General features: G+C 38.4%; 1 protein-coding gene across 3 annotated transcripts in view; it reads right to left on the bottom strand.

The window, feature by feature from the left end:
* Positions 1 to 27540, bottom strand: part of HECW2 (HECT, C2 and WW domain containing E3 ubiquitin protein ligase 2) — a 155113-nt gene that overhangs the window by 41861 nt on the left and 85712 nt on the right. For all 3 annotated transcript variants that reach the window (XM_032189786.1, XM_032189787.1, XM_032189788.1), the window contains exons 4-12: positions 21321 to 21415; positions 17275 to 17350; positions 14013 to 14182; positions 11354 to 11496; positions 8199 to 8299; positions 5806 to 7140; positions 4437 to 4532; positions 835 to 985; positions 347 to 450 (exon numbers count right to left, since the gene is read on the bottom strand). In XM_032189786.1, the coding sequence (XP_032045677.1) occupies positions 347 to 450; positions 835 to 985; positions 4437 to 4532; positions 5806 to 7140; positions 8199 to 8299; positions 11354 to 11496; positions 14013 to 14182; positions 17275 to 17350; positions 21321 to 21415 (2271 nt within the window). The remainder of the gene's footprint in view (positions 1 to 346; positions 451 to 834; positions 986 to 4436; positions 4533 to 5805; positions 7141 to 8198; positions 8300 to 11353; positions 11497 to 14012; positions 14183 to 17274; positions 17351 to 21320; positions 21416 to 27540) is intronic.

The following is a 27540-nucleotide window of genomic DNA, read 5'->3' as shown; positions in this document are numbered from 1 at the left end:
GGTTAGGTGTAGCCCATCCTATCTACCTTCACCAAGGAAATGAAACAGGTGACTGCTCAAAGTCCTTTCTAGTCCTATATTTTATGCTCTTTCTCTGCAAATGTCTTGCCTATATTTTAACCCAGTCAGGCACTGACAGAAAAAGGCTCTGAATCTCACATTCATCTCTTCAGCACATCAAACAGGGTGAGCCATAATCTTCAAAAGTAGACAACAATGAAAACAAACGGCAACCCAGATTTTCAGGGGCAAAAATTATGTTCTGCCTTATGTCACTAAATAAATCATCTACAGGATGAATGCTCCATTTAGCAAGAAATAAATCCTTTTTTTTTTTTTTTTTTACCTGCATTAGAATGGTGAAAGTCAGTTTCCTCTCCAGCTCCATCCACTGCATTTGTATGCTCTTCAGGCCTGTCATTAGTCATTGTTCTGCGGATGCTCTGGTACCTACAGTTAGAAAACTATACTTTATATATAGAATATGATAACTGTGATCCACCTCTGGTTCCGAGGGACTCTAATAATGAAGTCGGGCTTGCCCTTCTTTTCTGCCTTGTAGGTTACCATGCACTAATCTCTCTAATTTCAGCATCAGGAGCCTTTTGAATTTCTGAAAACCATTAGCAGGTAATTTTTTTTTTTATCCACATAGCTGTTGAACACAGGTGGGACACGAAAGCCTTAGAAGCCCACATGCGACATAAAAAGAACAGTCACATACAAATAAATACATACAGCCAGCTGCAATAGCAACTGTTCATTGTTCAGTCTTACCATAGTGAATGCAGTTTTGTAAGCACACAATTCACAAGCAACGATGGTAATTCTTACCGGCGATTCAGCTGTTCCATTTGCTGTATGGAATTTGACCGCTGCAGAATCTGTGGGGCCGGGGGGGCTGTGGGTCGCTGCCACGTTGTTGTCCTGTTCACATGGTCCACATAAAAAATTCGTCCATGGCTGTCAATTCGAGCTTCCCAGTCTAAGTAGCAATAAAATACTGTGAACTATGGAGGTGTTCAGTTTTATTTCTGTATTTATTTTAGCTCTTTGTAACTGAATCTAATGTTCCAAGTTTCCATTCCTCTATTACAGGATGACTTCAGCACAGAACTTTCTCACTGAAAGGCTAAGAGATACGGCTTTTCCCTGACTGTATTGCATAAGTCAAACTCCCTGTAGTAGTTTAGGTTCTATGGAATCCATATGTAACTAAAAGCACATAAAGATGAGATGAAAACTACTTCAGTAATCCAAGGCCTAAATAACAAAAACCTTGCAAACCTGCCATTGCTTTTACCCATGTGGTAGTAACAGTAATACTGTCAACTTCTTGTGCAAGCAGTAACTATAATGCTGTACCAGTTTTGGTTTTGCTACAGAAACTATGGAAAACATTAGAAGTCCAGCACTAATCATTATGGTCTGTTGGATCTCTGCAACCAGTGTTACAAAAGACCAGAATATGACATCCCTAACTATTAAAAAATAGGAATCATTTCATTTATTAATAGTACCTAACATCCAGTCAGGTTGAAAGAAAGAAGATAGCAGCATGAGATCACCTGAATATAGTATTTCTTCTCTGTCCATATTATACACGTGATTTTGCATAAAATGTGCAAATCATTTAGCATGTCATCAGCTGAAAAACAATCTTTAAGAGCTCAGAAGGTTTCTAGGAGAGACTTTCTATATTTCAAGTCGAGGTGGAAACATCAGTCCCTGCAGTAACATTCAAAAAAGCATTGGCAGGGAACCAATTCTAAATGACCGCTGCTCCACGAGGAAAGAGGGGATAGAAAAATCGTGACAGCAGAGAAGGAAAACTAAATTCTACTGTAAACTGTTTAGTACTGACAGCCTTAAAACCTCAGGCTTTGTTACTACATGTGTATTATGACTTCTGTCAACAACTGAAGGCAGCTAAGCAGCTCGCTGCGCTACACTGTAGGGTGTGAGTTGACTCACAAAGAGGTTAAAAAAAAGTTCTGAGATAAACTGAATGTATCGTGTCTGCAAGACTGCTGTGTATTTTAGCTGGCCACAATGCAAATTGTTCTTCTGTCTTTACAGTTCATAATCAGAACAGCCTACTAGTGATTAGAGTATTATTACTGTAAGTAAGAGCTATGTAGGAAAGTAAACTTGGAGTCAGAAAATAATAAGAAACACCATAGTATAAGAATAAAGAGAACTGTTTAACTTTTTTTTTTTTTTTTTTACAATTCCAGGAGAAAATAAGTATGTTGATGTCATCTTTCTCCAAATCCATAAGCAAAATCCAGAATTTTGTATTATATTGCAAATTAAAAGTTCAAAATAAACAAAATTGCAACAATGCAAAGGTTGTGGATTCATCACTGTACTTGCTATACAAAATATAATGCATTTCAAAGTTACTCCACAAAAAGAAAAAATAATTTCTATGTCAAAAAAGAAAACAAACATTTCAGCATGCTCTGAAAAAGATTCTCTCCCCTAAAGAAAAAAAAAAAAGAAAGAGATGAAAGAGATGATTCTGTGAAAAGTTCAAATTAATAAGCAGTATCTTTCTGATGAAATAAAAATACATGTTTCACCATTCCACCTAGATTTCAAACCCTTAAATGCTGTATAACAGCTGAGATTTTTCTTGTAGTGATGTCTAATTCCAACACAGTCACCGTTTCTGTAATGTGGTCTTGAGACAGAAAGAGCAGCTTTGCCTGCGTTCGTCATAAATAAGCAAGTCTGAATGCTTGTGCAATGTGTTCTAAAGTAAAGGACTTCTATCAGTGCTGTGATGGACAAAAAAATCTTCCTTTAGTCAAACTGTTGTTGGTTAAACATGTTACAAAGGACTTAGCTTGCTAAATTGTGAAATTTTAATTGATCAAGGTTGTGCCTTCAAGCTGATATTTGTTGATTTTTCCCCAGGAATGTAGGAGTTCTAAATGTTACATGTTCTAGGCAGACACACTAGGCATATTCTGTTCTAGAGACCTGTTCTGGGCAGAGCTTTGGCGAAGAAAATTAATCTAGGCAACAATTAGTATTTAGGATTTCATTCATATTAGCAGACAAATGATTAACATAAACGTGGCATTGAGCCTTGATTTTAAAGGACTGGTGTGTATATATATGCCCATGTACAACAATGTAAAATCCCGGCAAATGTCAGAAATCTTAGAATTCCACACAACCAAGCCTTTTCCATGAACATTCTAATAGTTTTTTCCAAGTACTTATTGTATCGTTTGCTTCTGAAACACAAAAAGCAATGTATGTATAAACCACGGTGCTATAAAAGCTGTATCTATGCATTTCTAAGTTATTACACCTATCTCCCATAATGTTCTCTGTCTTCTTCAGCATGAAAAATGATAAAAATGCAAATGAAGTATATGTCTCCCAGGCACAATTTTGTGAAAAATAATTCTGTTTTATTGAGGTGGCAGTTAATTAACTTTGGGATCTGTGCATAGGACTAATTTGTTATATGCACTGCTTATAACAAAATCCTCAGGGAGCAAAATCTTCTCACCACCTGGCATTCCAATACATGATTCTATCCATGTTCTGCTATCTGGCTCTTTACAGCCATCCTATCCAATTACAGAGCAAGTGCAATCCCATTTCACACAGCGGAATGGAATCTATTAATTGCACATTAAATACCTGAATTCCTGGCTTCTTCAAAGTCACAGAGCTTTGCTACTGAGTTCACTGTGTCTGATTATTTTCTTTTCTAAAGCAATGTTTCCCCATTAGCCATGTAGCTTTTTCCATCCCTCCTTTCTCCTTTCTTTAAGCATCTAAGACTAAATAGATCACCACTGCCCACGTTTAAAAAAAGAGCATCAGTCCAAAAACTGTGAGCAATGTGTTTTCTGTATGTATTAAAGAAACGACAATTTCTCATTCAATTTAGCTCATCCAACAATTGCTCAATATCCAGATTTATTTTAATTCAGATGCCTTGACACAGCCTCAGAAAATGCAAGGAAAACACAGACACCTTTCATGTAATCTATGAGCAGAGAAAGATGTTAGACATTTCTTTGCAAATCATCACCATATATGACATATTCATAGATTTCACTGTGCTTTCTATCTTTCCCTCAGAGCGTGTCACATAGCATATCACCTTACCTCCCTACTCACGTGCGCTGCCTGCTGAAAAGGCAGCATCATGCCTTCCTAATTTCTCTGCAAATTTCACTTAGCAAGTCTGTATACATCAGGTATAATTATCATAACACATCCTCATAGTTTGCAGACTGAGCACAATGCCTTTCTCGAAACAGCACTAGACTTAATCATCATCCTTCCTCATTAAGAACTTCTCAGTTGTTCGTTCTCAGTTCTCACATTTAAAAATGAAACATAATGAGATCTCAGTAATGAGATCTTGGCAGCCTAACCCCCAATTAAAGTATGAAGAACCTCACTTGGCGGCAGAGCTTCGTCCACTCTCTGGTACCGGCTAACATCCTGACGTACCGAAGGCAGCGACCTCAAGGGCTGATGGCCATTGGCTTGAGCACCTAGAAACAAAATGCCCACAAATTACTTTTCAGTCAATGTGGGGAAACCCTAAAGTTGCCTCTCAAGAGAACAAGACACACTAAAACTTCTGCAGGACTACGACATTTTAGGATATATCTATTAATCACCTGGCCTTTCTGGCAAAATAAGTCATGTCTACAGATCAGGGTGATTTCTCTAGCACACTCTGCAGTCCTGGTCCTGAAAATGTTACCTCTTGTGACACGATGCATCCACTTGTGACCAATGAAAACCAGGGCTCTAACAGTTGCACGTGCCTGAGTTATATCCCACCAAGGGACACGGGCAAAGCTACACCCACCTGGCCACCACAGAAACCTGCTCTAACTGTCCACCGACTTTCCTTGCTGCAGCAATATTGATTAGCAAAGTATGGTGCGATCTGACACCTAGCAGAGAGTCTTAAATGTCTAGAAAATTATGTAAAAGAATGTATTGACAGTATTTGAAAAAATACCAAGACTATATTTTACCAGGGCTATACCAAGGCTATACCAGGGCTATACCAAGACTGTATTTTACCCTATTTATAAATAGGGTAGATATGATTAACCACAAACATATGCAGAACATCATGGACTTCAAAGATAGGGAAATGAGCTCTGAACTTTTGAAATGTTACAAAAAAAAGATGCATCCAGAAATCCAATTTGATTGCACCCACTTAATTAGATCCACTTCAATCTCTGTAGAAAGAGAATGAATGATCCATTGTGAAATGTGCTTGAAAAAAATCTGCAATGTACACATTTCTATTTTCCATGATTTTAGTGAGATATGAAATCCTGAACTGCTAAAATAACTTTATATATGGGAAAAGTTTTACAGTCTTGAGTAATGCATTCCTCTTTTCCCATGCTTCCAACTGTGCTAGGATGTGTCCATACACATAAGTAACTGCAAAAGGTAAGATATCAGCCTAAAATGTGACTAAAAAATTATCTAGCAAGCAGGGTAATATTGTGAAATTCTTTTCTTCACACTCCTTCTCAATACTCTCTCAAGAATTAGAATATATCCTATTTCAAAATAAACATGTTTTGTATATTTCTTTCTTTCTTTTTTTTTTTTTTTTGTTGAATCAAAAACCCCAAGTGTCTCTTAAACAAAGAATTAAGTCTCACAAGAAGAAAACCTTTGAAAGATAATGACATTGATAATTGAAGATCTTTACTTTCAGATGTTCATTTTTAATTAATTTCTACTGGCTGCAGAAAGGTCACTTATCAGAGTGCCTCCTGCAGTTGTTACCTCCAGTAGCTCCTTCAACTTGTGCTGTGGCACCCTCACAGGCTGCTTGGGCTCCTTCTGTTTCTTCATCCTGAGACTGGCTATTGGCAGCTGCCGCCTGCAGGCTTCTTCTTTGCCAGATTTCTTCTGCTTCCTCTTGGTCTTGTAATTCACCTGCTTCAGCCTCCTGCACTTCCTCCTGAGGTAACTGTACTGCAGGCAAAGAGCCCGAAGTACTTGCAGCGTCTTGTGTTTCAGCAGCTGGCTGAGTTCTAGCCACATCAGTGGCACAAGCTCCCTCTTCCTCTTCCTGAGGAGAAAAGGTGGGAGTCTCAGGAAACCTAGCACTTTCAAAAGAACACCGCATTTCAACTGAGGAACGGCGCACAGTTGCATTTTCGTTGCAAGAGCTGTCTGCCCCTTCCACATCGCTCTCCCCTTCCTGTCGGGTACTAGCCTCACTGACACTTTCCGTGCGAGCAGGGTCACTCTGCTCGGTTTCTGATGACAGCTGGGAAGGTTCAGACCCTTGATCAATGGATTCTGTTTCACTAACACCCCTTCTGCTCCCAGCAGCGGCATCTGCAGCTCCTGCATCTGTACTGCTAGGAGGCTGCTCTGCCTCCTGAGCGGCATACAACTCACTGCCAGCCTGCTCTGCTGGTGTTTCACTTTGAGAACCTTGGGGACTTTCCCCTTCTGCTAACTGTGATGGTGGAAGCTCTGGGAGACTCTCTGGCTGGTCATCATTTGAAGGCAAAGGAGCTTCAGAGGCTGAAACATTTTCATTCTCTGCAGGTCCCTGTGTTACCTGATCTGATGAGCAACTTAAACCATCTCTTTCAACACTTCTTGCAGCACCATTAAGCATTACCAAACCACCATCATCTTCCAAGGAAGATGGAAAACCCAGATCTTGATGTAGCTCATGTTCCTCTTCATCCGAGTCAATGTGAAGCATCGCATTAAGTCTTGTGTCAGTAGGGAAGCTACTCCTCAGTTTTGGGGAGGCTCCACGTGGACGTTCACCAGAGGCAGACGTCCCAGGTCTGGGATGAGCGTTGTGTTCTATTGCATCCAGATAGTCATTTAGTGAGTCCTGGCGACCTCTTGTAGGCGATGATCTTGAAGCACCAGAGGTTATCTCATCCTGGTCTGTTTCCAGAGTTGTACTAGTCCTTAAAATATGTCTCTGGATTGTTTCTCCAGAAGATTCCTCAAGGACTGGACCATTGGAACACACTGTGGATGTATCGTGATGTCCTGTTGGCATGTCCTCATCATCAGAGGGGCTCCCCAGGTCTCCATTTACAGAGTTCACTCCTAGCAAAGTGCCGACTGTTTCTGGTGATGCATCTGCAGAGACACAACAACTGAATGTGAAACGTGTAATGCACAGACAGTTCATTATATTTTCCCATCATCACAGAAGTGATACATCACATCTTTCAAGATGTTGGCTTATTTCAATCAGGCAAGTGAAGAAAATGCAATTAAAACAATACAGGCATCTACATCATTATAACAGCAATCACAGAATTTTCTCTATATAAGTCTATCCTATTTTATAGGTCATAGAAAATTTCACAAGCATGGAATATTACTTTAAAGGACTCCTATTTTGCTTTCAAAAGACAAAGCATTGCCAAGCATCTTGACAAACTGTCTGCAAAACCAGCCTCACAAACAAGGAACTGGTTTTCTACAGCATCTCTCTTATATCCAGAAGCAGGATTTATACAAAACCAGTCACTGATGCCAGCTGTCCTAAACAGCATGTAAACCCGCACCTGAGATCACATGAGCAATCACAAACTGTGCACTGATACACAATTCTATACACAACAGTTAGTTTGAATAGATTTAACAAACTTTTCCACTGTAAAGAATGGGAATCTACCTAAGCAAAGTTCACAAAATATTAAATACGTTTTGGTATGAAAAAAATGCCTAATGGACACATGTATCTGTATAACCGTAACAGGTAATTCTCAGTCCTGTAAAAGGGGGATAGGACATAGTGATCAACATGGACACAGAGGCAGAACCTTACTTGCAACTGCTCATCTCAGCCAAAGGTAGCCAAGGCACACGTCAGAGTGCAAAGAAAGAATTAGATTCCCTCATCAATCCCATAAAATGAAAATCATAAGCACATTCATTTAAAATGTATCTAATAAAATGGGAAAACGATAGGATGAAAAGAAATATAATAGGATAAACGTAGGTGTTTTGGAATTACTATCTCCAAAGCCTTATCTGAAATACCTAAAATATGAATCCCACTAGGAAAACCTACAGTAGAGGGGAGCTAATGGGGGAGTTAATTTTCACAGAAAATGTTAGAAACATAAGTACATAGAAATTCTCTCTATACAACTATCTGGAGATTCAGATCAGTGACAAAGTCTCACCTTCATGAACTGAAGATGTGATTTCCACTTTGAACTGGAGATAGCCACTTACATGATCAGCTGGGAGCCTTCTGCCAAGATTATAACTGAGAATCTGGTCTCTGCAAAAACAAAAATAGACTGTTGGCTTTAGTGTTTTTGTGTGTGTGTGTGTGTTTTGTTTGTTTGTTTTGTTTTGTGCATGCACGCTTTTTTTTCCCCCAAAATTTTGACTGGTTTTATTTTTCCAATATTTTGTATCATAAGTTCTTATCAGGTAGAGTCAGTGTGAGAGATGGTAACTTCTATTACACTTTTAAGATTAGCCACATAGAATGGCTTGTATGAGAAAGCACTAATACCAACAATAGTGTAAGATACTGATTACTGATGCACAAAACAGCCTAACAAACTACTATTTATCATTTTCAAATTCAGATTGTGCCCTATGAACTCTCACATATCCCTAAATCTGTTTTTAATTCCAAAAGAAACCAAACTGAAAGCTTTCCCTTAGCTTCTCATTTCTCCATCAGAAAATATGTTTTATTATTAACAAAAACCTTTCATTTCTGAAGACCTTCTGCCCCCTTGTGGTTTTTACTGTAAAAAAAAAAATCCTAATAGTTTCTTCACATTTTATTTCTCATTCAGTAAAGCACTTCTGCATCTGCCTAAACACATTATTACTTAGAAAAGCTTTTAATGCTAAGATTAAGCCTGAAATACTTTCTTAAGTGTTTCTGACTTCAATAGGACTCAGACTTGATTAAGTACTTGTGTCAGCTTGAGACAGGATAAGATCATAGGCTACCCGTTATTACAAACAGCCGGAATTTACAGCCCCAGTCACTTTCAGCACATCTGACACAGCTGAAGGGAGAGGAGGGGCTGCTGAAGACCTTAATGGGAAATTGCTGCTACTTATGCAATTAGATTTGTACTGGTATAATAAACATTTCTCCCTCTACAGGGAGCATTCTTACTACACTAAGTGACAGACTAAACAGAATATAAGGCAATTATTGAGATAAACTGCAGCAGTTCGCATCCAAGTATCAGCTTTGAGCAAAAAAAAAGCCCCGAGTGGACGACTTAAGGCAAAGCAACCTCTCCACAGTGTATATGGGCCACAGAACATCAAGTCATCACAATATTGCGTCCTGAATCTGTGTCACAGATTCACTGCTCAGTACTCCAATTGCAATTCTTCAGTTAGACCTGGGGGCATCCTCAGAAGATTGCCAGCTGTGAATTCCACACTTTTTACATACGGTTTACAATGCTCTAGGCACTACAAGATTAGAGAAAGCAACAACATTAACAACGTCTGCTTTGGATTCAGATGAATCAATAGCATCAAATACTAGCACAAAAAGCACAAACGAGCAATAAAGTACAGATAAACTGGTAAAAAGAACTGCAAGATTGATTTAATGTCAGTTCTAACTGAAACATGGCAAAACAAAACTGAATACTTACCTATGTTTTTGCTACATATTTATTATACAGCCTTCCATATCCCAAAAAGCTTTGGTATATCAAATACACAGAACTGAAGTACAGAGAAGAAAACAGGAAATGTCTTCGAGAGAAGTCAGGTTTCATTTTTCACACCAATAGAAATCCCAGAGCAGTTTTGGAATATAGCATGGAAACGAACATCGTAATCTAGGTTTTGAAGCCAGTCTGTATCACTGTGCTATTTCTGAGTATCTCTAGCTGTGTGCAAATTTATTAGAAAAAGCTGCTTGCTCCAAGATATCACAATTTGTTGAGATGAAGCAATTCTTAGTAAAGTTAGGTTGTATGCTCTTGGGCAGGCTTTTTTTTTTCCTACTTTTTTATTTATTTATTTTTTAATACAATTCTTTATCAGAAGAAATTTTAAGCTACTCTTACAACTTTGTTCTTACATTACTTACCAGTGTAACCACCACTTTGGAAACTTAAAGCTGAAAACTCCTTTCAATTTGAGTTTGCTTTTCTCCATTTATGCAACATGTTACTTTGATGAGAGTATCTGTGAAAAAGGAGGCCAGCTGTTTATGTCCTGCTTTTTGTGTGAAAGATTGATGATACTGCCATGCCCTTAAACTTTCAGGCAAGAATATACAGATTTTCTTTCACCATCATTCTTCGTAGGCCTCATCCAATGCCTCTTAAGTTAATGGAAAGTCATTATCTTTGAGTTAGATTCTATACAAAACACATTTGAATAATTCAGTTCCTCCCATTGTCTTTTGAGGAATTACTTTTTCTAATTTGTCAAATAAAATATACAAATGTCAAAATATTTAGACATAATAGCATACCCTACAACGACTGCTTCCTCTTACAGGTAAAATTACAATTTTTCATTCACAGTTACATCTCTTGCAGACCTCCAGACATTTGTTTTATACCTGCACTGTATCACAGTGCCTAAGTACCAAGTATCAGGCTTTTCTGAGTGCATATGGCTGTTTGATGGCCTAATTTGATCATCCATTTGACTATACTACAATATGCAATCCAGTAATCATCTTGAAGTACAAAACGTCTTAAAAATTTATGTTACTTGCTTCTTTAAACCATAACAGGTTGCTACAAAAAATGAACAGAACATCTAAAAATAACACAATAGATTAATTTTGAGTTCCATTAGTTCTCTATTCATAGCATAAGGCCATTTTAATCTGGTAGTACACCAGCACTCTGAAAAAATAAGGAGTCATAGCCTTGCAGTTCTGGTCAATTACCTGAACAGATATTAAATCTCTCTTTGAAACTGACAAATAAAAATAAAAGAGATGTAAAAGTGATAAAATAGAATTTGCTTGTTCTAAAAAATTTGCACACGATCATACAGCATTGTGATAACAGTTTGCTTCTTGATTAGCTAGCCATAGGGTAACATTTTTTAGGAGGGTGATGATTTTTTGCATAAAGACACTAAGTTGGAAACAAATTACAAACATATATAAGAAGATGTATGTGTATTCAGAATGGGGTTAGAAACACCACCATATTCCAATTGGGCAATAAGGCTATTCAAATTCAACTTTAATTTCTTGCTACAGTTACAGTACAAATTGTGCCTGTGCCACTAAGCCAGAAAAGCTGCTCTGTGCTGGTATCCTAGATGTTGGATCTCCCTGATAAATGAAAGTTAGCATTAAGAATGTATTAATTACCCAATTGCATGTCTCTCCAACAGTCTCTGGACTGGTATGGTTAGCTTCCCAAGAAAGCGCTTGATGATTGGACGACTCTTGGCAAATTTGTCTTTAACCTCAATTTCCAAGACATCTGTTAGAAGCGCAACAAAAGAATATTTCTGGAAGGAAAGAACATATTTGACACTATATCAATATATCTTCATTCAGAAGGCATGTGCATAATTACTACTAGCTGGCAGTGAACTCTAAAAGCAATGATTGATGACTACAGCAGTTTTCGTATTGCAAAACAATGTCAGTGTCATTATTAAGTACTGAGTTTGGCCTCTCAGAAAACCCCTATCTTTTTACCATTCCTTGAAAATACTTGTTTGGTAAGAAGCTGCACTAGATGAAAGCACTTTCATGGTCCACATCAGAAAGGAGAAAGCAATGTATACTTCTGCTTGCTTCAATTTGGATACTAGAAAGCACAAAGAGAAGGAATCCTCACTTTACTCAGTCATGCTACAGGAGAGTAGCAGAATCAATGTAGAAGAAAGGAAGAGTGCCTCTGTCTAGACTGTGCTTAGTGAACTTCCCTTCCAACACCACGTTTTGTTGTAATTTTTTGTATGCATGACATTGGAAGGACAATGCACAGGCAGTATTTTCATGAGCACTGAAACTAAAGGAGGAGAATTTTCCATAGATTTTTGCACCAAAGTTCATAAATCTTCCCAGTAAGTTCCAACAGAAGCTTTTCCTGCACTTGAGGCCTTCATACAAAATGACGCTAATTTATAAAAGGTTTTGTGATGTCTTGTAAGATCATCTTTCCACCTTCCCTTGTGGGTGGAAACAGCGTCACAGTCCCTCTCGTCAGCCTAGCATCAATTTTCATGAATTTATGAATACTTCATATTTGGCATCTGTGCTGCTCTGCTAAGTCTGGCTGAAGATGGCCAAAAGATTCAACAGAGGTACAGGGCACATATTTGAGCAGGCATGTCGGCAGGGAAGCACACTTACACACAATGTGATGACAAATTCCCTTAGGAAAACAGACTTAGAAACCAAAGATATTTTTTCCTCTAGATTCTAAGATATCAAACAAACAAAAAAGTATGGGTAAAATCTACAGAAAAGCCAAAGTCATCTGGTTACACTTTTACTGTCTGCCATCTTTAAGACCTCTGAGAAAACTGGCTAATGTGCATCTAGCTAAAAAGATGACAAGGTACTGAACAAGGAACAAAAGAAGGAACAACTCAGCTCAGCTATAGATATTGGCTAAAAGTATTCAAAACCAGCAATTAAATTGAGCCAGGAATTAAAAAAAAACTCCCTCATGCTGGGTAGAGCTGGGTTCCTGGGATAAAAATAACTTAAAATTTGTTTCTCAGTATAATAGAAAATCGCAAATTATTTTTCAGATGCAAAACAGGATCCATTCTGCACCACTAGGACAGCATAGATAATGGGATCATAAGCTGGTATCATCAGAGCATTGCTAGAGGGCAGATGCAGCAGTTAAAGCAAGCCAATACAATGTGTGCACCAGTGAACATTATCACTTTTCTAATAAGCTTCAGAAAACAAGGAGAACTGGAGGTGAAAAAAAAAAGGAAAAATCATAATAGGTTTTCTTCCCATCTACTGAATAAAGAAATGGACAGATAGAAAGATGAAGAATCAGTTTAGAGATTAAAACTCATATACTTCTAAGATTTTAAGTCTTCCACAAATCTACAGTATTTCCCACAACCAAGCACCCCTGGGCAGTGCTAATGTTCACACCGCTCTCTTCTGCGTTACTGCTTGTTTGACTGTAACTTGTGGAAACATTTTCCAAAGCCCACTCAATCTTCTGATCTTCCTAAAGAACATATTAACATTCAAAAAGAGCGTAGGCATTTGCTCAATAGAAAACAGGCACAGATTAAGAATGCTGCTACGTGGTCCCAAAGGGTTATGAATAATGTTCACAGTTTCCCATGTAAATATTAATCTTCAAAGACACTGCCTTGCTCTTCTGTGCTCAAAGACAGTCGTGGGACTGAGCAGTTCAAGTTCCTTCTTTAAGACCTGCATAACTTACCTGGTATAAACCAATCTAGAAAACCGGCTTCTAATAAACTGCACTTGTTTTCCTTTGCTACGTGGTGCTGTAATGCCTCCCTCCACGGGGTTTCCCTTCCACAGCAGCACATAGAAAGGATATACCAAAGAGCATCCACTCTGCCTGGCAAAAATGAACGCTTGCCACCTGCTGTGCACAATGGGGATATCATTTCCAAATGAGCAGTCATCGCCATCACTAAGCATAAACGCTCTCTTATTGTACCTTTTCTTAAAGGGTTTTCCCACAACATATAATCCATTTTAATTAATTTATTTTTTGCAATTTCAAGGGATCTACAGGGCTGTTGAGTGATTCCAACTCTTTCAGCAGAGAAGCAAATGAAAACCTCCCAGCACTGCAGCTTAAACACATGGCACAAATATGCAGATGATAGCTGTTTCTTTCCAACAACAGGGTTCCTAAAATTACTACAATTTTGGTGTCAGTTTAAATAGCTAGCTACTGAATAAGCTCCCAGCCTTCACAGAGTAAGGACTAATGCATAAAGAGAAAATACAAGCCTAGTATACTGTATCAGCTTGCAAAGAGCTCTCAAAAGGCATACGTTACCTCTCTGTGCCAAACAGGGTTAGTTGTGTTACTGATGATGGTCGACCTTCTTTCCTGACCATGATGAGCAAATGTAGGAAATGTACTTTTCTTGCCTGGCTGAATGGACATCTTTAGGTAAGGATCAGGGTTGAAGAACATGCCTTTTTTAAGCCCAACTGCTCTAATATCTTTAAAACAAAACAAGGAAGGAAAAAGGAACAGAGTAAATTAAAGTTAGTTCACAAAGTAGTGCATTCCTAAAATATTACCCAGGAAATCAAGTCACCATAAACCACTAAAGCAACTTAAAGTTGCTACTAGAGTAACTGGATCCAATGTACAGAAGATAGCTGAAGCAGCAAGTCAAGTGTTTTCCTAAGAGAACACAGGGAGGAAAAGTAGTGATGTGTAATACAAAATTACAGCATGAACATTAAAAAGAGCAACAAATGTTTTTCTCAGCAAGGTATTTTCCACCCTGAAACAAACAAACAAAAAACCCCACCATACAGTACTTGCGCTTTTGCTGCTTGAGGAGAATAGCTAAGGTTATGGGAGGTAATGTAGTGAACTCAAGCTCTCCCAAAGCTGAGACTTTGAGAAATATGACTTTAAATATTCATCACCGAGGTTGCTCTGGCCTATGATGCACACTTTATCCCAACTTAGGAGAAGATAAGCTATCCCATTTAAAAGGATGCAAGGTTTTCTGGAAATGCTTTTTTGCTAGGGAAGTCTCAGTATCGCAGCCCGTGCCAACTTTCAACAATAAACAAGAATTTCCTCAGATGCACATCTTATACCTATGCACTTCAACAAGAGTATAAGCTTCATCGAGAACATAAAGAGGGCATTTGTGATACAATATTAGATTTTAAACTTAACTGTAAAATATTTGTCTGTTTAGGTTTGCTGAAGCATAAGATTTTAGTGCCTCTCTCCATTAGGTTCTGCAATATGCTGCACACAGTCTTCATGACCCTAATGCAATTGGCACATACATACTTAGATGAGCAATTTATACATGCTGGCAAAATTCACTGCACTGAAACTAAATACTACATCTTCAGAGTCAGTTAAAAAAAAAAAAAAAAAAAAAAAAAAGTCCTGCCTAGAGTTCAAAATTAAGCTGTATAGTAAAATACTATGAAATATAGGGTAACGGCCTTTAAAAGCAACAACTTTGTATATGCAACTACAGCAAGCATATATATTGCTCTCACAATCTTTGCACTAAAGCTGTTTGGAAACTCCCTCTACAGGAGAGACCACAACCAAATTTCTAAGAAAGATCCTCTGCGTGCAATGGCATATGGTATTCCACCAGCTACAAAAGGGAGGAAAAGCCTAAGACACGTTAACAATGCAAATGCAAAGCAATTCCTCTACAGCCTTAAAAAAAAAAATAAAAAAATAGAAGCATATCCACAAAATTTTTATCTATATCAGTCTGCACAAGCACAGATTACAAACCTGTAAGAACTTCAGGCATGTGGCAGAAGATTCTTCTACTCCATTAATAATATTTTTTCACATTGATTTACTAGTATAATATGGTAATAAATCATACAATGCCACTAATGATGCATAGGAGATAGAATCATGATTTATTAACGATACCTAGTGAGGAGGATATAGCCAAGTGGTTCTCTTAAGTATTCTTTATTCATTTTAGAGATCACTAGAAAACATCTCTTCCCACCATGAGATATTCGACAATCTGAAATGCATTTATCTGAATGCAAAGAATCAACTGACTGTTTTCAGACGGGGAGTCCATAATCCAAACAATTTATTAGTGATGGCAAGAGCTTACGCAACAGGTTTGGTATTGTGGTTGTGAGAGTTGATCATTTCATGTCATTTCTTTTTTCAGTAAGTAAAAAAAAAAACAAAACATTATTTTTTCCCACTGCTCGAAACTTATTGCTAAGTAGTATCTAGAAACCTGTCAACAAAAAAGAAGGTTATCGCCCACAAACATTTTGAGAACTCCTTGAAAAAGTGAATTTCTACGTCTAAAATAACACAGAGAAATTCTCAAAAATAGAATTATTTTTCTGCACAAGGAGTAATTCACAAACATATTTCAAAGAAAACAATGCTGTCCTCCAAAGGAGTACAGCATGAAACGTAGGAAATAATGCCATCACTGGATCATGGCTCAGCTTTGATTTGCCACAATTTCAGTTCAAGGTTTAACATAATCTTACATTTAGAGTACATAACAGACATATTTGTCTGTTAACACAGTCACATGAGAAGCCAGGACCAGGTAGTTCATCTTGGCTTCAAACATACAGTTCTCTAGCATCTTAATGGAAAGATGCCAGTCAATTATCTGTCACTACACCGTGCAAAACCCAGGATATTTGAACATTCTCTGATAAGCACACTAAAAATCCATTAAAGATACAATAAAGTTAAAGAGGCACATTCAGATGACAACAAAATGCAGGATCACCACATTCTACATGAGCAACCAAAAACGTTCTGGAAAGTACATGACAGACCTGTCAGTCAGTATACCTTTCAAACAAATTTAGGAAACTCCTCAAGCCAAGTTGTAACATTCCATTAAACACAACAGGTTTTTCAGATTTCACAAAACACAATTATCTTTCTAGTTCTCTATGTGACTCTACGATGTATTAGTGCAATACTGATAAACTACTGCAAGACCAGATCAAAGCATATTGCCTTCTGCTCTACTCCTACAGCCTTTAAATGTTTTCATTGTCAGCTCCTAAGTATTCAGAAACATTTTTTTCTGTCTTCACTGAAGTTGAATATGCTCTAGTCTCACACGACTTCCTGTGGAATAAAGTGCTAATCAAAACAAGTGAAGCTGGTAGACTGTATCCCTCAGCTATTTCACTGTAGTGACAGCTTAGTCTGTTACAAAAAAAGATTTTTTTTTCTTTTTAAACCACTACTTGCAGCCAGTGCTTTGTTACTACTTTCTTAAAAGTGACAGAACCAGCTTGCATTTTATTTAGAGGCTAATTTTTTTTTTTTGTTGTTCATTGCACAAACTAGAAATTTTTGCAAATTTCTCATGCTGAGATTCATCAAACCCATTTCTTTCATTCCTGGAGATTTGTCAATCTGGCTTGTTTTCAAACAGAAGTTCTAAAGAAATTATATCTTTCAAGCCACTAGAGTGTGCTCCTAGGGAAGGTAAGGAAGAAACGTGCTCTATTTTTAAAGATTTTTAGAACATCTATTTTTTTTTTATAAAAATAATTTGTAAAAATCATATTTGTGTTGTCTTTTTTACCTGATAGGGTAAAGCTGACTAACTTCCGAGAGTGCTGGGCTCCAGAAGCACCTTCATCCGTGCCTTCTACTCCCATCTGAAGAGGAGAAAGAAATAACATGCCATAGAAGTTTTCATCTGCTTTATACATAATTGAAGATGATTATGCAACTGCATAGAGGCATGCATGGGAAGAATCAGAACAATTACTGCCTGTTACCGGGGACAAAGCTACAGCATCCATTTCTAGGAAAATATTATATATGCCACACGGTGTTAATACACTAGTCCTTGGAATCTTCCAAAGAGAAAATAAATCACTGAAAGGGAAACACTATTTTCTTGTGGGTTTCATTTTTATAAAATAAAATCAACAGTATGGACTGGTAATATATATAGGAAAGCATGAGCTAGCTGGTGACATAACTTTTGTCACTTTTCACAAGTGGGCCATGCAATAAAAAAGGCAATGGGATCAATGAGACCAAAAACCTTCAGATCTATGAATGAATTTTTGTAAATGGAAAAATACATCAATGATATAAATACAAGTGTCATCTAAAAGCTATGCTTATACTACACATGTATTCAGGTTTGGTTTCTACAGAAATCTCTGACTAGGTAAAAAAAATTACCTCAAAATAAAAGGCTTCTCATGTATTAACGTCTAAATTGCTATATCCACAGAATAGTTCCTTCAGCTGACAGACAAATTTCTCTCCAGACAGAGATGTGCATCCAGCTGAATAATCTAACATAAAAACATCAATGGAGCTATACTGAAAGTCAAACGGTTCTCCACGTAGGCAGTGCACTCACTCCCAGAGATTACACACAGTGTGCTAAAAAAGCCTCATCCAAAAAACTTTATATTAGTGATAAAATAGGAAGTCATCAGACCTGTTAAACAAAATAAGCTGATAACAAACTTGTACACCTGTGGGCAGATGAAATATGTAAAGCAGCTTTTAGCACCTGAACAGTTGTCTGCAAGCAGAACTAGAAGCTATGGGACTGAAAATATTTCTGAAGCTGCAGTGGCCAGACTAGAATGTGCAGTCCATGAGGAAACCACTAAACAAGTCAAAAGTCCTTCTGCTATTGCTTTAAGCATTATCACGAGCTTTCAAATACTTCCCATGATGATCAGCAAACAAAAGCACAATCAGAACAAACGCTGGGTGCAATTGATACTGAAGGACTTACTCTGTTGCAAAATTCCCATGCCTAGCATATAAAAGCAGTCAAGCCAATAAAGCCATACAGAAACCATGGTGACGTTGACATTTGGCATCCCCATGGGCCTCAGCAGCCTCGTGAGGGAACAGACTGTGTCAGGAAGTTGCACTGCTCCCCGCCCGGCCCGTTTCCCGTCCTCATCGCCGCAGTCGTGATTCACCATCGTTTTCAGGGACAAGCTTTTCTCACCAGAAAGCTCTCAGCTCTCTCACCTCCCCACCAAGCACGGTATCATTACTCCCACAGCTTCGTAAGGATACACAAGCAGTGACAGCTGGTAGTAAAATTATGAGGGCATTGAAGACACACTGGGTTAACTCCAGCCCAACCTGCATCCTCCTGCTTTAGGAGGGTTGCTCTGGAAGCAAGAAGGGGCCGGTCCTGGTGGGAAGGAGAAGCCAAGCAGGCAGGGTTGCAGGAACTCTGCACGTATCACTGTGCTCTACTTGACTCCTAACAGGCATTGATTTCTTGTTAAGAACACTACTTACCAACAAAAAGGTCTTCCTCTTCCTGTATGTATCTTTCCACTACATCATGGACTACAGATAACATTGTTTATATTGCTAATCACTGTTTTAGTATGTTTTACAGAAAATATGATTTGCCCACAATTCAGCTATAATAAAACTAATTATAACAGTGTTCTGTAGCACTTCCACAGTTTCATTTGTTTTATGCCATTTTCCAGCTCTATTATGATCTGAACAGCAGGTTCAGTTTTTCTGCACCAATTGCAAGACTTGACCCCACCAGACACACATTCTTGCACTACACAGGCTATCTCACCTGGTGTAAGGAAGTGTTTCTGAGTACTAAATCAGACCTTGCTTTTTTACCTCTAGCTGAAATGAACACAATATTAACTGCTTAACCAAAAATAAGATGAGCTGAAATTCCCGGTGTAATATTCCATTACCATGAGGAAAACCAGAAATGGATCTCCCACCAAACCATGCAATGCAAAAGTTCAGCATGATCCAAGTAAGCAGGTAACTTATCACAGCTTTTAAAAAAAAAAAAAAAAAAAAAAAAAAACAGAAGGAATGGGCATGCCTCGACTTTTACCACTCTCAGGACCAACGTATCTGTCACAAAGGACATGACACACACAGTGCTTAAGTTTAACACCAAAAACAGGAAAATGGTATGAGGTCCATACCATCTTCCAACCTAGAAAATTCTGTGATTCTGTGATTCTGTGAGGTACCATGGTATGAGGCTTAATAATAGGTATACTTATGTATAACTAACCCACTATGATATTTTATAGGAGGCATCATCTGAGCTATCATGACATTCTCAGCAATGAAACTATCAGCTCACTATTACTGGAAGTCTGTGTTGTTAGAGCAAACAAAAGGTTTACATAAAATTACACCTTCCATCAGGAGTACACATTCTGTAGCATACCCAGGATCCTGTGCTACCTTTCAAAGGAAAAAAAAACAACAAACAAACAACTTCCATAGTGACAGCAGGTTAACCCCACAAGATGGACCAATGACTCTGACAGATGGCTTTTCAGGTAACTCCCAAGTAAACAAATGCATATTCAGAGAGAGGAGTTCAGATGTCTTTTTGCATAACTAGTCTTGAAAAAATACCACTAAGTGGCTTATATGACAAGACCAAGAAAATATACAGGCTTAAATGGTTTCTTCATTACTTTGAGATGCCTATTTTTTATTTAAAAACAAAACACAAAACAATCAGGCTAGCTTTCATTCTGTAGTTTATAAATTTATATTAAACACAGTTGTTGTCAAGCTCACTAACTGTAGCACATTTTCTTCTATAAAGTATCAAAAGCTCCTATGCCTGCTGTGAACATGTATTGTTCATAGGTCTAACTATTAAACGATGCTGTCATTTAGGTCAGGAATTCTAAGAGAAAGAAAAAACATTTGGTATAACGAGACCTAGTCCATGACAGCACATACAGTATCTGATTGCCATAACATTCACTTGTATATAAATTGACAATGCTGAAGAACTGCAAGTTCAGATTAAAAGCAAGCAGCTTAAATAAATTGTGCTCTACAGTATCCTCAACGCTGTAGTTGTCAAGACATCATCCTGACAGATATAATCTTAAATACTTGGCAGGTAATATCAATGAATCAAATGTACTGTGAGACTTTACGTCAACTGAAGATCTAGCCTATTAGATGAATTATGTCCATCAAATGTACTTGGATAGAAGTGTGAAAGGTTCTTCTTATTCTTAATGGTATTTATTTAAACAACTAAAAAATTCCTTTAAAACTTCAAGGTTTCAAAAGTGCAAGTAATGAAATTGTAATAAGGCAAAAATAAATCATGAAAGTTGGAGAATTATCTAAATTTCAATGGTATATGAACACTCCTAAAAAATCAATAATTTCCGCAACAGCAGAGTTCTGTATGGTCTTTTTTTATATATACTAGTAACTGCTATCTCAGCAACAGTTTCATTTTTAATAATAACAAATAAGTAGAGACTTCCGATAAGAATTCTGTTTGAATTAGATAACCAGTGTGAAAAATTTCTAACATGGTGTTAAATTACATCAAACTGGAAGCATTAATATTGAAAGCAAGTAAAATGAAATTGTTATCATAAAAGATTTCATTTCAACTTGGTGAATTTTACCGTCATTTTATCATGAAAAAATACCGAGCCATGAAAAGCATTCCCTAATTTAGGTGACTGTTGTCATACAATCTCTCTCTCTCTTTTTTTCCAGAAGTTGCAGTTAATAGTAAAACTAGGAGACTTATACTGATAGGTTTGTCTGGCAGTTAATATCGTATACAAATACAATGAACAAATAGGTTAAACTTACCATCACAGCAGGGTTTTTCACAGTGATACATGGAGTAGTAGCTCGGAGGGCTCCACTAACACCATGGTAGTATTTAAAACAGATCTTTATTTCAGCTAGAAAACAAAACGAAAATCACATTAAATCCTTTGTGATAGACAGTAGGCAAAAGACAGTCAACTAAAGGAACGTGTGTATGGGGAGTTGCAGCTCAATTCTGTTCATTGCGCGTGAGTTTAGGCTGATTAACCAGTACAGTTCACTGGTACATCTTTGCTGTAGAAGCACACAATAACTGTAAGTGAAATACATTTTATTTTGACCTGTAGAACAGGACTGCAGACTATCAGGACACAGATTCAGGATACATTTCCCTGGATTGTAATACAACCCTATTTGCTGTAAGTAAACTGTGCTTTTTAGTCTGAGTTGACTCTTAGGAGCTGTAGGAGAAATCATTAGATCATCTACTGTGATCATTATTGTGCTCTCTGCTGCTCTTTCTCCACTTCTCAACATTAATATTGACACATGGACTCCAGAACTATATATACACAGCACCTAGCATCAGCCTCACCAAAACTGAATGAGAGGGATCATTCCCAGGTCCTACCAGATGCTCCTCTCTCTATATATATCCAAGAAATGCAGTAGAGCTCTTAGTCACAGGTTACACAGCAAGTTGATGTAAAGGTGTGGCTGGCATACACTCACTGACTCTGCAGGCATGGCCGGAATGTCTTTCATTCTGAAGCCAGCAGTATCAAAAAGCACTGCATTTCTTTCAGTAACTTCTGCAGAGCCCCACTAGTAAGATTTCCCTTTTGGTGTTTTCTGTCAAACCTTTTACTATCATTTAGCATGCCTATCCAAAAATACCCCTGATCCTTGTAAAATAAGAGGGTAGTAATAAGAGATAAAACTTGAGCATGAGATAAAATATTAAAAATTCAGGCTCTTATCACTTGGATTCTGCATTAGCCCTACAGATATCCTGACATTGTGGTGGGAATGGAGATCCAAGTACAGTTGTTCATGGTGGAAAGCTATTAACATGCAGAGTGCTCTTTAAAGCTCATTCTGTATGAGTACAATCCATCACTCAGCGATCTGCCTGTAGAAATACTTTAGCAGGAAATTAAGAACAGAGCAGCTGGTTATCTACTCTTTGTGTATTCTGCAGGTTGTATTTCTGCTACTATTTCAATATAATCATTATGAAAAGGACTCACTGAACTATTTGCTACTAGCCTGATCCCTGTCAGACTCTGGAAGAAGTTGCATGATACGTATCTGAAGGAAGCTTGAAGCACTTTATACTGGAACACAGGAAGGGTGAACGTTTCACCACACTTCTGGTCCCACTGAATAAAGTTTTGTTTGCTAAACTGCATTTGCTGCAGACAAAAGAGTATTATGTTTCAGTGAAGCCCGACCTCTACTGTTGTTCCTCTGCATTCTTCTAACATAGCAGCGCAGCTATAATTATAGCTGTCCTTGATCCTGTGGGATTTTCCCTGTCTGGAACAATCTCCCTGTTTTCCTTCCCCACTGGAACATCTCTTCTGTAGGAGGTTGATGAGGGTTTACCTCTGGGTACAGAAGTGACCACGGCCAGACAAAAATGGCCACAGGCAGGCACAAATTACAGCAACCGGTTTGGACAGAACCGGAGGGTGTGCATAAAAGTATTGGCAATTCAACTCCTTCCACTTGGTTTAACAGTACGTTGGAAGTCCAAAAATACAAAACCGCATGTACTGAATATGGTTGTGGGACACAGCCTTGGGGGCTGAGGTACTTCATCACTGCGAGATAAAATGCCCACTTATCCCTACTCAGAAGGATGAAGAATCCATTCTGCAAGTCTGCTCAGCCAAGAAGGATTTTTTTTTTTATTTTATTTTTTTAATTTGCTACAGTAAGTCAACATTCATTTAAGAGAGAGGATGCACCTCAGAACTGACCTTCAAAGGCAAGAGCTGGGCTCACAGGGAGGGAGGAGGTGGAAGAACTTCTGATCCCTCTTCCTCCTACTCTCATCTTGTCACTTCAGAAAAAGAAGCTAGCACTGGAAGAGCTATCAGCTGCTGCTCTTATTTGCAGACAGCCCGTAATGCAGACAGAAGTTTGTTGTACATTCTCACTACACTGGCACTTAAATTCTCCTGCAGGCAGAAATGCAATACTACAAGCTTTGGATCCTTGGATTTCTTCCTCTCAGTGACTTCTACAAGCATGCAGTACTCTCCAACACCTGTATGTGGCTGGTGGTAGAAGACAACATCTGATTCAAGAAATAGATCCGACAATCCATTTCATACAAACTGAATTTAGAAAGAAAAAAAAAAAAAAAGCTTAGAAAAACTATTAGAAAAAGAGAAGTTAAGACATGGCATCTGGAGACAACTACTCTCACCAACAGAAGTAGCATTGATTCAGTTTGGGCTTTATACAGCTCTACACACAGGAACCTTGGAGGTACCATTAGCATTGTGGCACTGGGATTAACAGGGGAGAAGCTGCGCTTGAAATTCAGCATGAAATTGAAAAATGGGCTATCTGGCATGCTTATGCCAGATATTGCTGATGTGAATATAGGTTTGCAAAATCTGATCTTGTGCACAGCAAGAATACAGTGCCCTCACAGAACCAGAGATAGCTAATTTTTTATATACATACATATATTTATTTAGATATATGTAACAGTGCTAAAAGCTACAGTTAATACTTAACAGTGAAAGAAATCTCAGAGGAATCCTGTCAATTCAATAACGCTGAGGATGTAGCTCTTTGACATTGCTTCTTCTGTGTTATCAGAAAAACTGTGATTTGAATGTTTGTTCTTCATGTCTGATGGATTTCTGTGCCCCAGATATGTTGACAATAGATGTCTGTGCCTGCTCCTGATAGAACGCCTCTCTACTTACATATAAACAAGGCCCCCAAAATACAAACAAATCTTCAGAAACAGTAAGCTCCTGCAAACAGGACTTGAATATTTAGAAAGCTGAGGTCAATACCATATTAATATACAGGCCTCCTCTCAGCTGTTCCATAGTATAGACTGCTAAATAGCATGCATCACCTAAAGTTTTCCTAGTTTCTTTTATTCCTCCTGCCACCTCATTTTCAGGTGTTTCCTTTCAATGTAAACTTGCCCTTCTCTTGTTTCTCTTTCCTACTACTGCTTCCCCCAACGAGTTAATCAGCTTGCTTTGTATGTGATCTGTACTGAAAAATTTAACAGCAATAAATCCAGCAAGGGGAAGACACTTGTACCTGACCACAGGACTATATGCTGTCTGCTTGATTAAAGAAAAAATGTGACCTTGCACAACAAAAACTATTTTCATTCATGGGAAAAAGTGACTGTACCTAGCTCTCTGTTCTTGCTGCCACACGTCCCATTGTCCCTGACGTTCCTCCAGACATCACACAGACCGCGAGGAATTCCTACAGCGACCAGACATTTCCTCTTCATTTAAAAATAGGACAAAATGAAATCGGGGTATCTACGATTCTTTGAAAGATACCACAGAGCCATATAAAAAGGGATACATGTTAATTAATCTGGATAAGACCATAATCCCCTTCTTTAAAAGCTAATAGCTGTTAACATTTTATAACCATAGTTTTATAGCTCAAGTCCATTACATAAAAATGTTGGAATTAAGAAAGGTGTCACTTAAGAAAGGTTTCTGGGACTCAAGCAGTGATATCTGAATTTCAAGAACTCCTGCCTGAAATGCAGCATAATGCTGTACTTCCCTCTATGGACCACGCACTCTCGCCTCTTCAATAACAGAGAGAGATCTGCTTATAATAATAGTCACCTCCAGAAAATAAGTCAAACCCTTGCTGGGTTGCAGCGGCCTGTGGAGATGACCGGTGCTCCCTGCTAGCTGCACAGAAAATGCACAGCAGCTCAGAGCTCCTGGACTCGGCAGCAAGATGCCGGGAGTCACTTAAGCTGAATCCATGGCTCTCTGCAGATATAAACGTATGTCCCCACACTGAGAAAAAGCTGACATCACAGAAGCTCATAAAAAAAGTATGAGAGCATGTTTTGCAAATCATTTAAGAAAACTCTGGTACAAATTAACAAATTAAACACAAATTAGATCACTCACATTCAGATTTTACAAATGTATAAAGGGAGAAGTAATCCAGGGAAAAAACACCAGGTTAAACCCTATTTTTTCCCAGCTGAACACAAACAGCCGATAGACAACTGCAAGAATTTAAAAGTGCTCTGCACATCCTGTCAGGTGAATTTATTTTCTTAGCGTGACTGTTCATTAAACACAACCTTTTTGTTCAAGTATTTAGCGCTCTTTCCCCTGCATCATTCTAACCAACCATCTCTTGGATTACTTCCTACTCATAACAGCGCAGCGCAGCAAACAGCAGAGCAAGTGCCAAAGCAGGCTGCCTTCTGGCACTCTCCCCCTCCCTCAGCAGGTATATCACAAAGTTTATTTTACAGAAGGAAGGATTAAAAAAAGGAAATTGATTTAAGCAGAATTACAGAGAGCTTTTTAGCTAAATTAGTATCAGTAACAGATGAATTCTGTCCCCTCCCGTGGTCTCTCTGCACCTAACCTGCCTCAAAGGAAGCCGCTAAGCGACAGTTGCTCAAACAGCTTACCTGGCCCTGCCGCCCGCCCGCACTTTGCTGCAACTCTGAGGCATTTCTACTTACGGTCATGAGCCCTGCCTGTTCCATTCCAGTTTGGCAAAAAGGTTAACCTAACCTTTAAAACAAAACACTGGGCTATTACATGCTTAAGGAAGTCAACAAGGCTTGCCACAAATCGTAAAAAAAAAAAAAAAAAAAAAAAAAAAAAACACAAAACCCTATTTCAGTTATTTGTGATACACAAAAATAGCTAGTAAGAGACAACAGATATAAATAGCAGAAGTATAATAAAAGTATTTCTTACTCAGTGAACAAGTTTATAAATAGGGTTGGGACAATAACCACGAGAAGCACAGTGCCCTGGTAGAGTGCTGGAAGGGCACTGGTTACACAGGACCACGCAGGCAAGCATCCCAGGCTCAGAACAATTCAGTGTGAGGAAAATATGATTTTCACAATTTCATTTAAATGGTCAAAATATAAACACTGGGTACGAGTAACAAGTTACGTTGATAAAGCATTTATTAGCACTGACCACTGACCAATGCTTTGGGCAGAGCACTAAACTGTGCTCCTATCCCTACTAGACAATAGCAACAACTCTGCATGAGAGCAGCCTTTTAAAGCTAAAAGCACATCAAGTTCAATTATGAAACCAATTTGTTTTTCTTCAATCTATATTAGGTTGTTGGTGTTGTTTTGTGTTTTTTTTTTAAAGAAAAAATGGGGCTAGGAGTGCACTTTTCTAACTGCAATGTGCAGCAAATTTCAGTCTTGGTATGCTATTTTTACAAACTTTGTAATTTTGTTGTAATGGGCACTGAATAGAGAGAACGCTATATAAAACCTCATTTGTAACATGATATTGTATAATGCAAACACATGGATCATCACCACGCTTTCTGAATTTATCTCAGAGTCATGCCACAAAAGTGAGAGTTTAAGGACAAAATAGAAACAGTCTGTGCAGTCACCCATCCGAGCACTGCAGTGAGGCACCAGCAGTGATTTAACCACAAACATCGCAGGAGTGATTTGGAAGTGATTCGTGTGACAAGACTGGCAGCATCTGGATGAATCCCAACAGTTGCCACTATGGATTAGTTTTAACTCAGTCTCAAAGGAAGCTCTTGGCCTGCACCTGTATCAATAAACCAAGCACGTACGGACTCGAGTACAAACACACAACCATCAGGACCGCTGATCGGTCACTGAGCATCCCCGACACTCCTGTCCCATGTGCTGGGGAAGGGAGGACGGGCTGGCTATACGGACACAAGCGCCGTGCTGTGCCACTTGCTCCAGGCAGCAGGAAACACACCACGGTCTGTTTTAACTACTAGGAAGTTTGCAGGTTTAAAGACTTTGTGCCCACGGAAGTACATAAGCACTGCAGTTATGTGTTGCCTGACAGTGACCACACTATACCGCTTCTCCCCCGTGGCACATCCAACATAACCTGTCCCTGCCCACACTGCAGACATCAAAGCTGCAGTTTGTCTGTGAGAGGCAGCTCTCATTAACTGGTCGTCAGAACACCTCAAGCTTTCTATGGTACGCTTTTTCCATCACACCAAGATTTCCGCAGATCATTTCAAC

Source organism: Aythya fuligula, chromosome 6, assembly GCF_009819795.1.
Source record: "Aythya fuligula isolate bAytFul2 chromosome 6, bAytFul2.pri, whole genome shotgun sequence".
In the NCBI taxonomy this organism is placed as follows: domain Eukaryota; kingdom Metazoa; phylum Chordata; class Aves; order Anseriformes; family Anatidae; genus Aythya; species Aythya fuligula.
The sequence above is the reverse complement of the archived record's forward strand: the minus strand, read 5'-3'. Positions and strand labels throughout refer to the sequence as shown.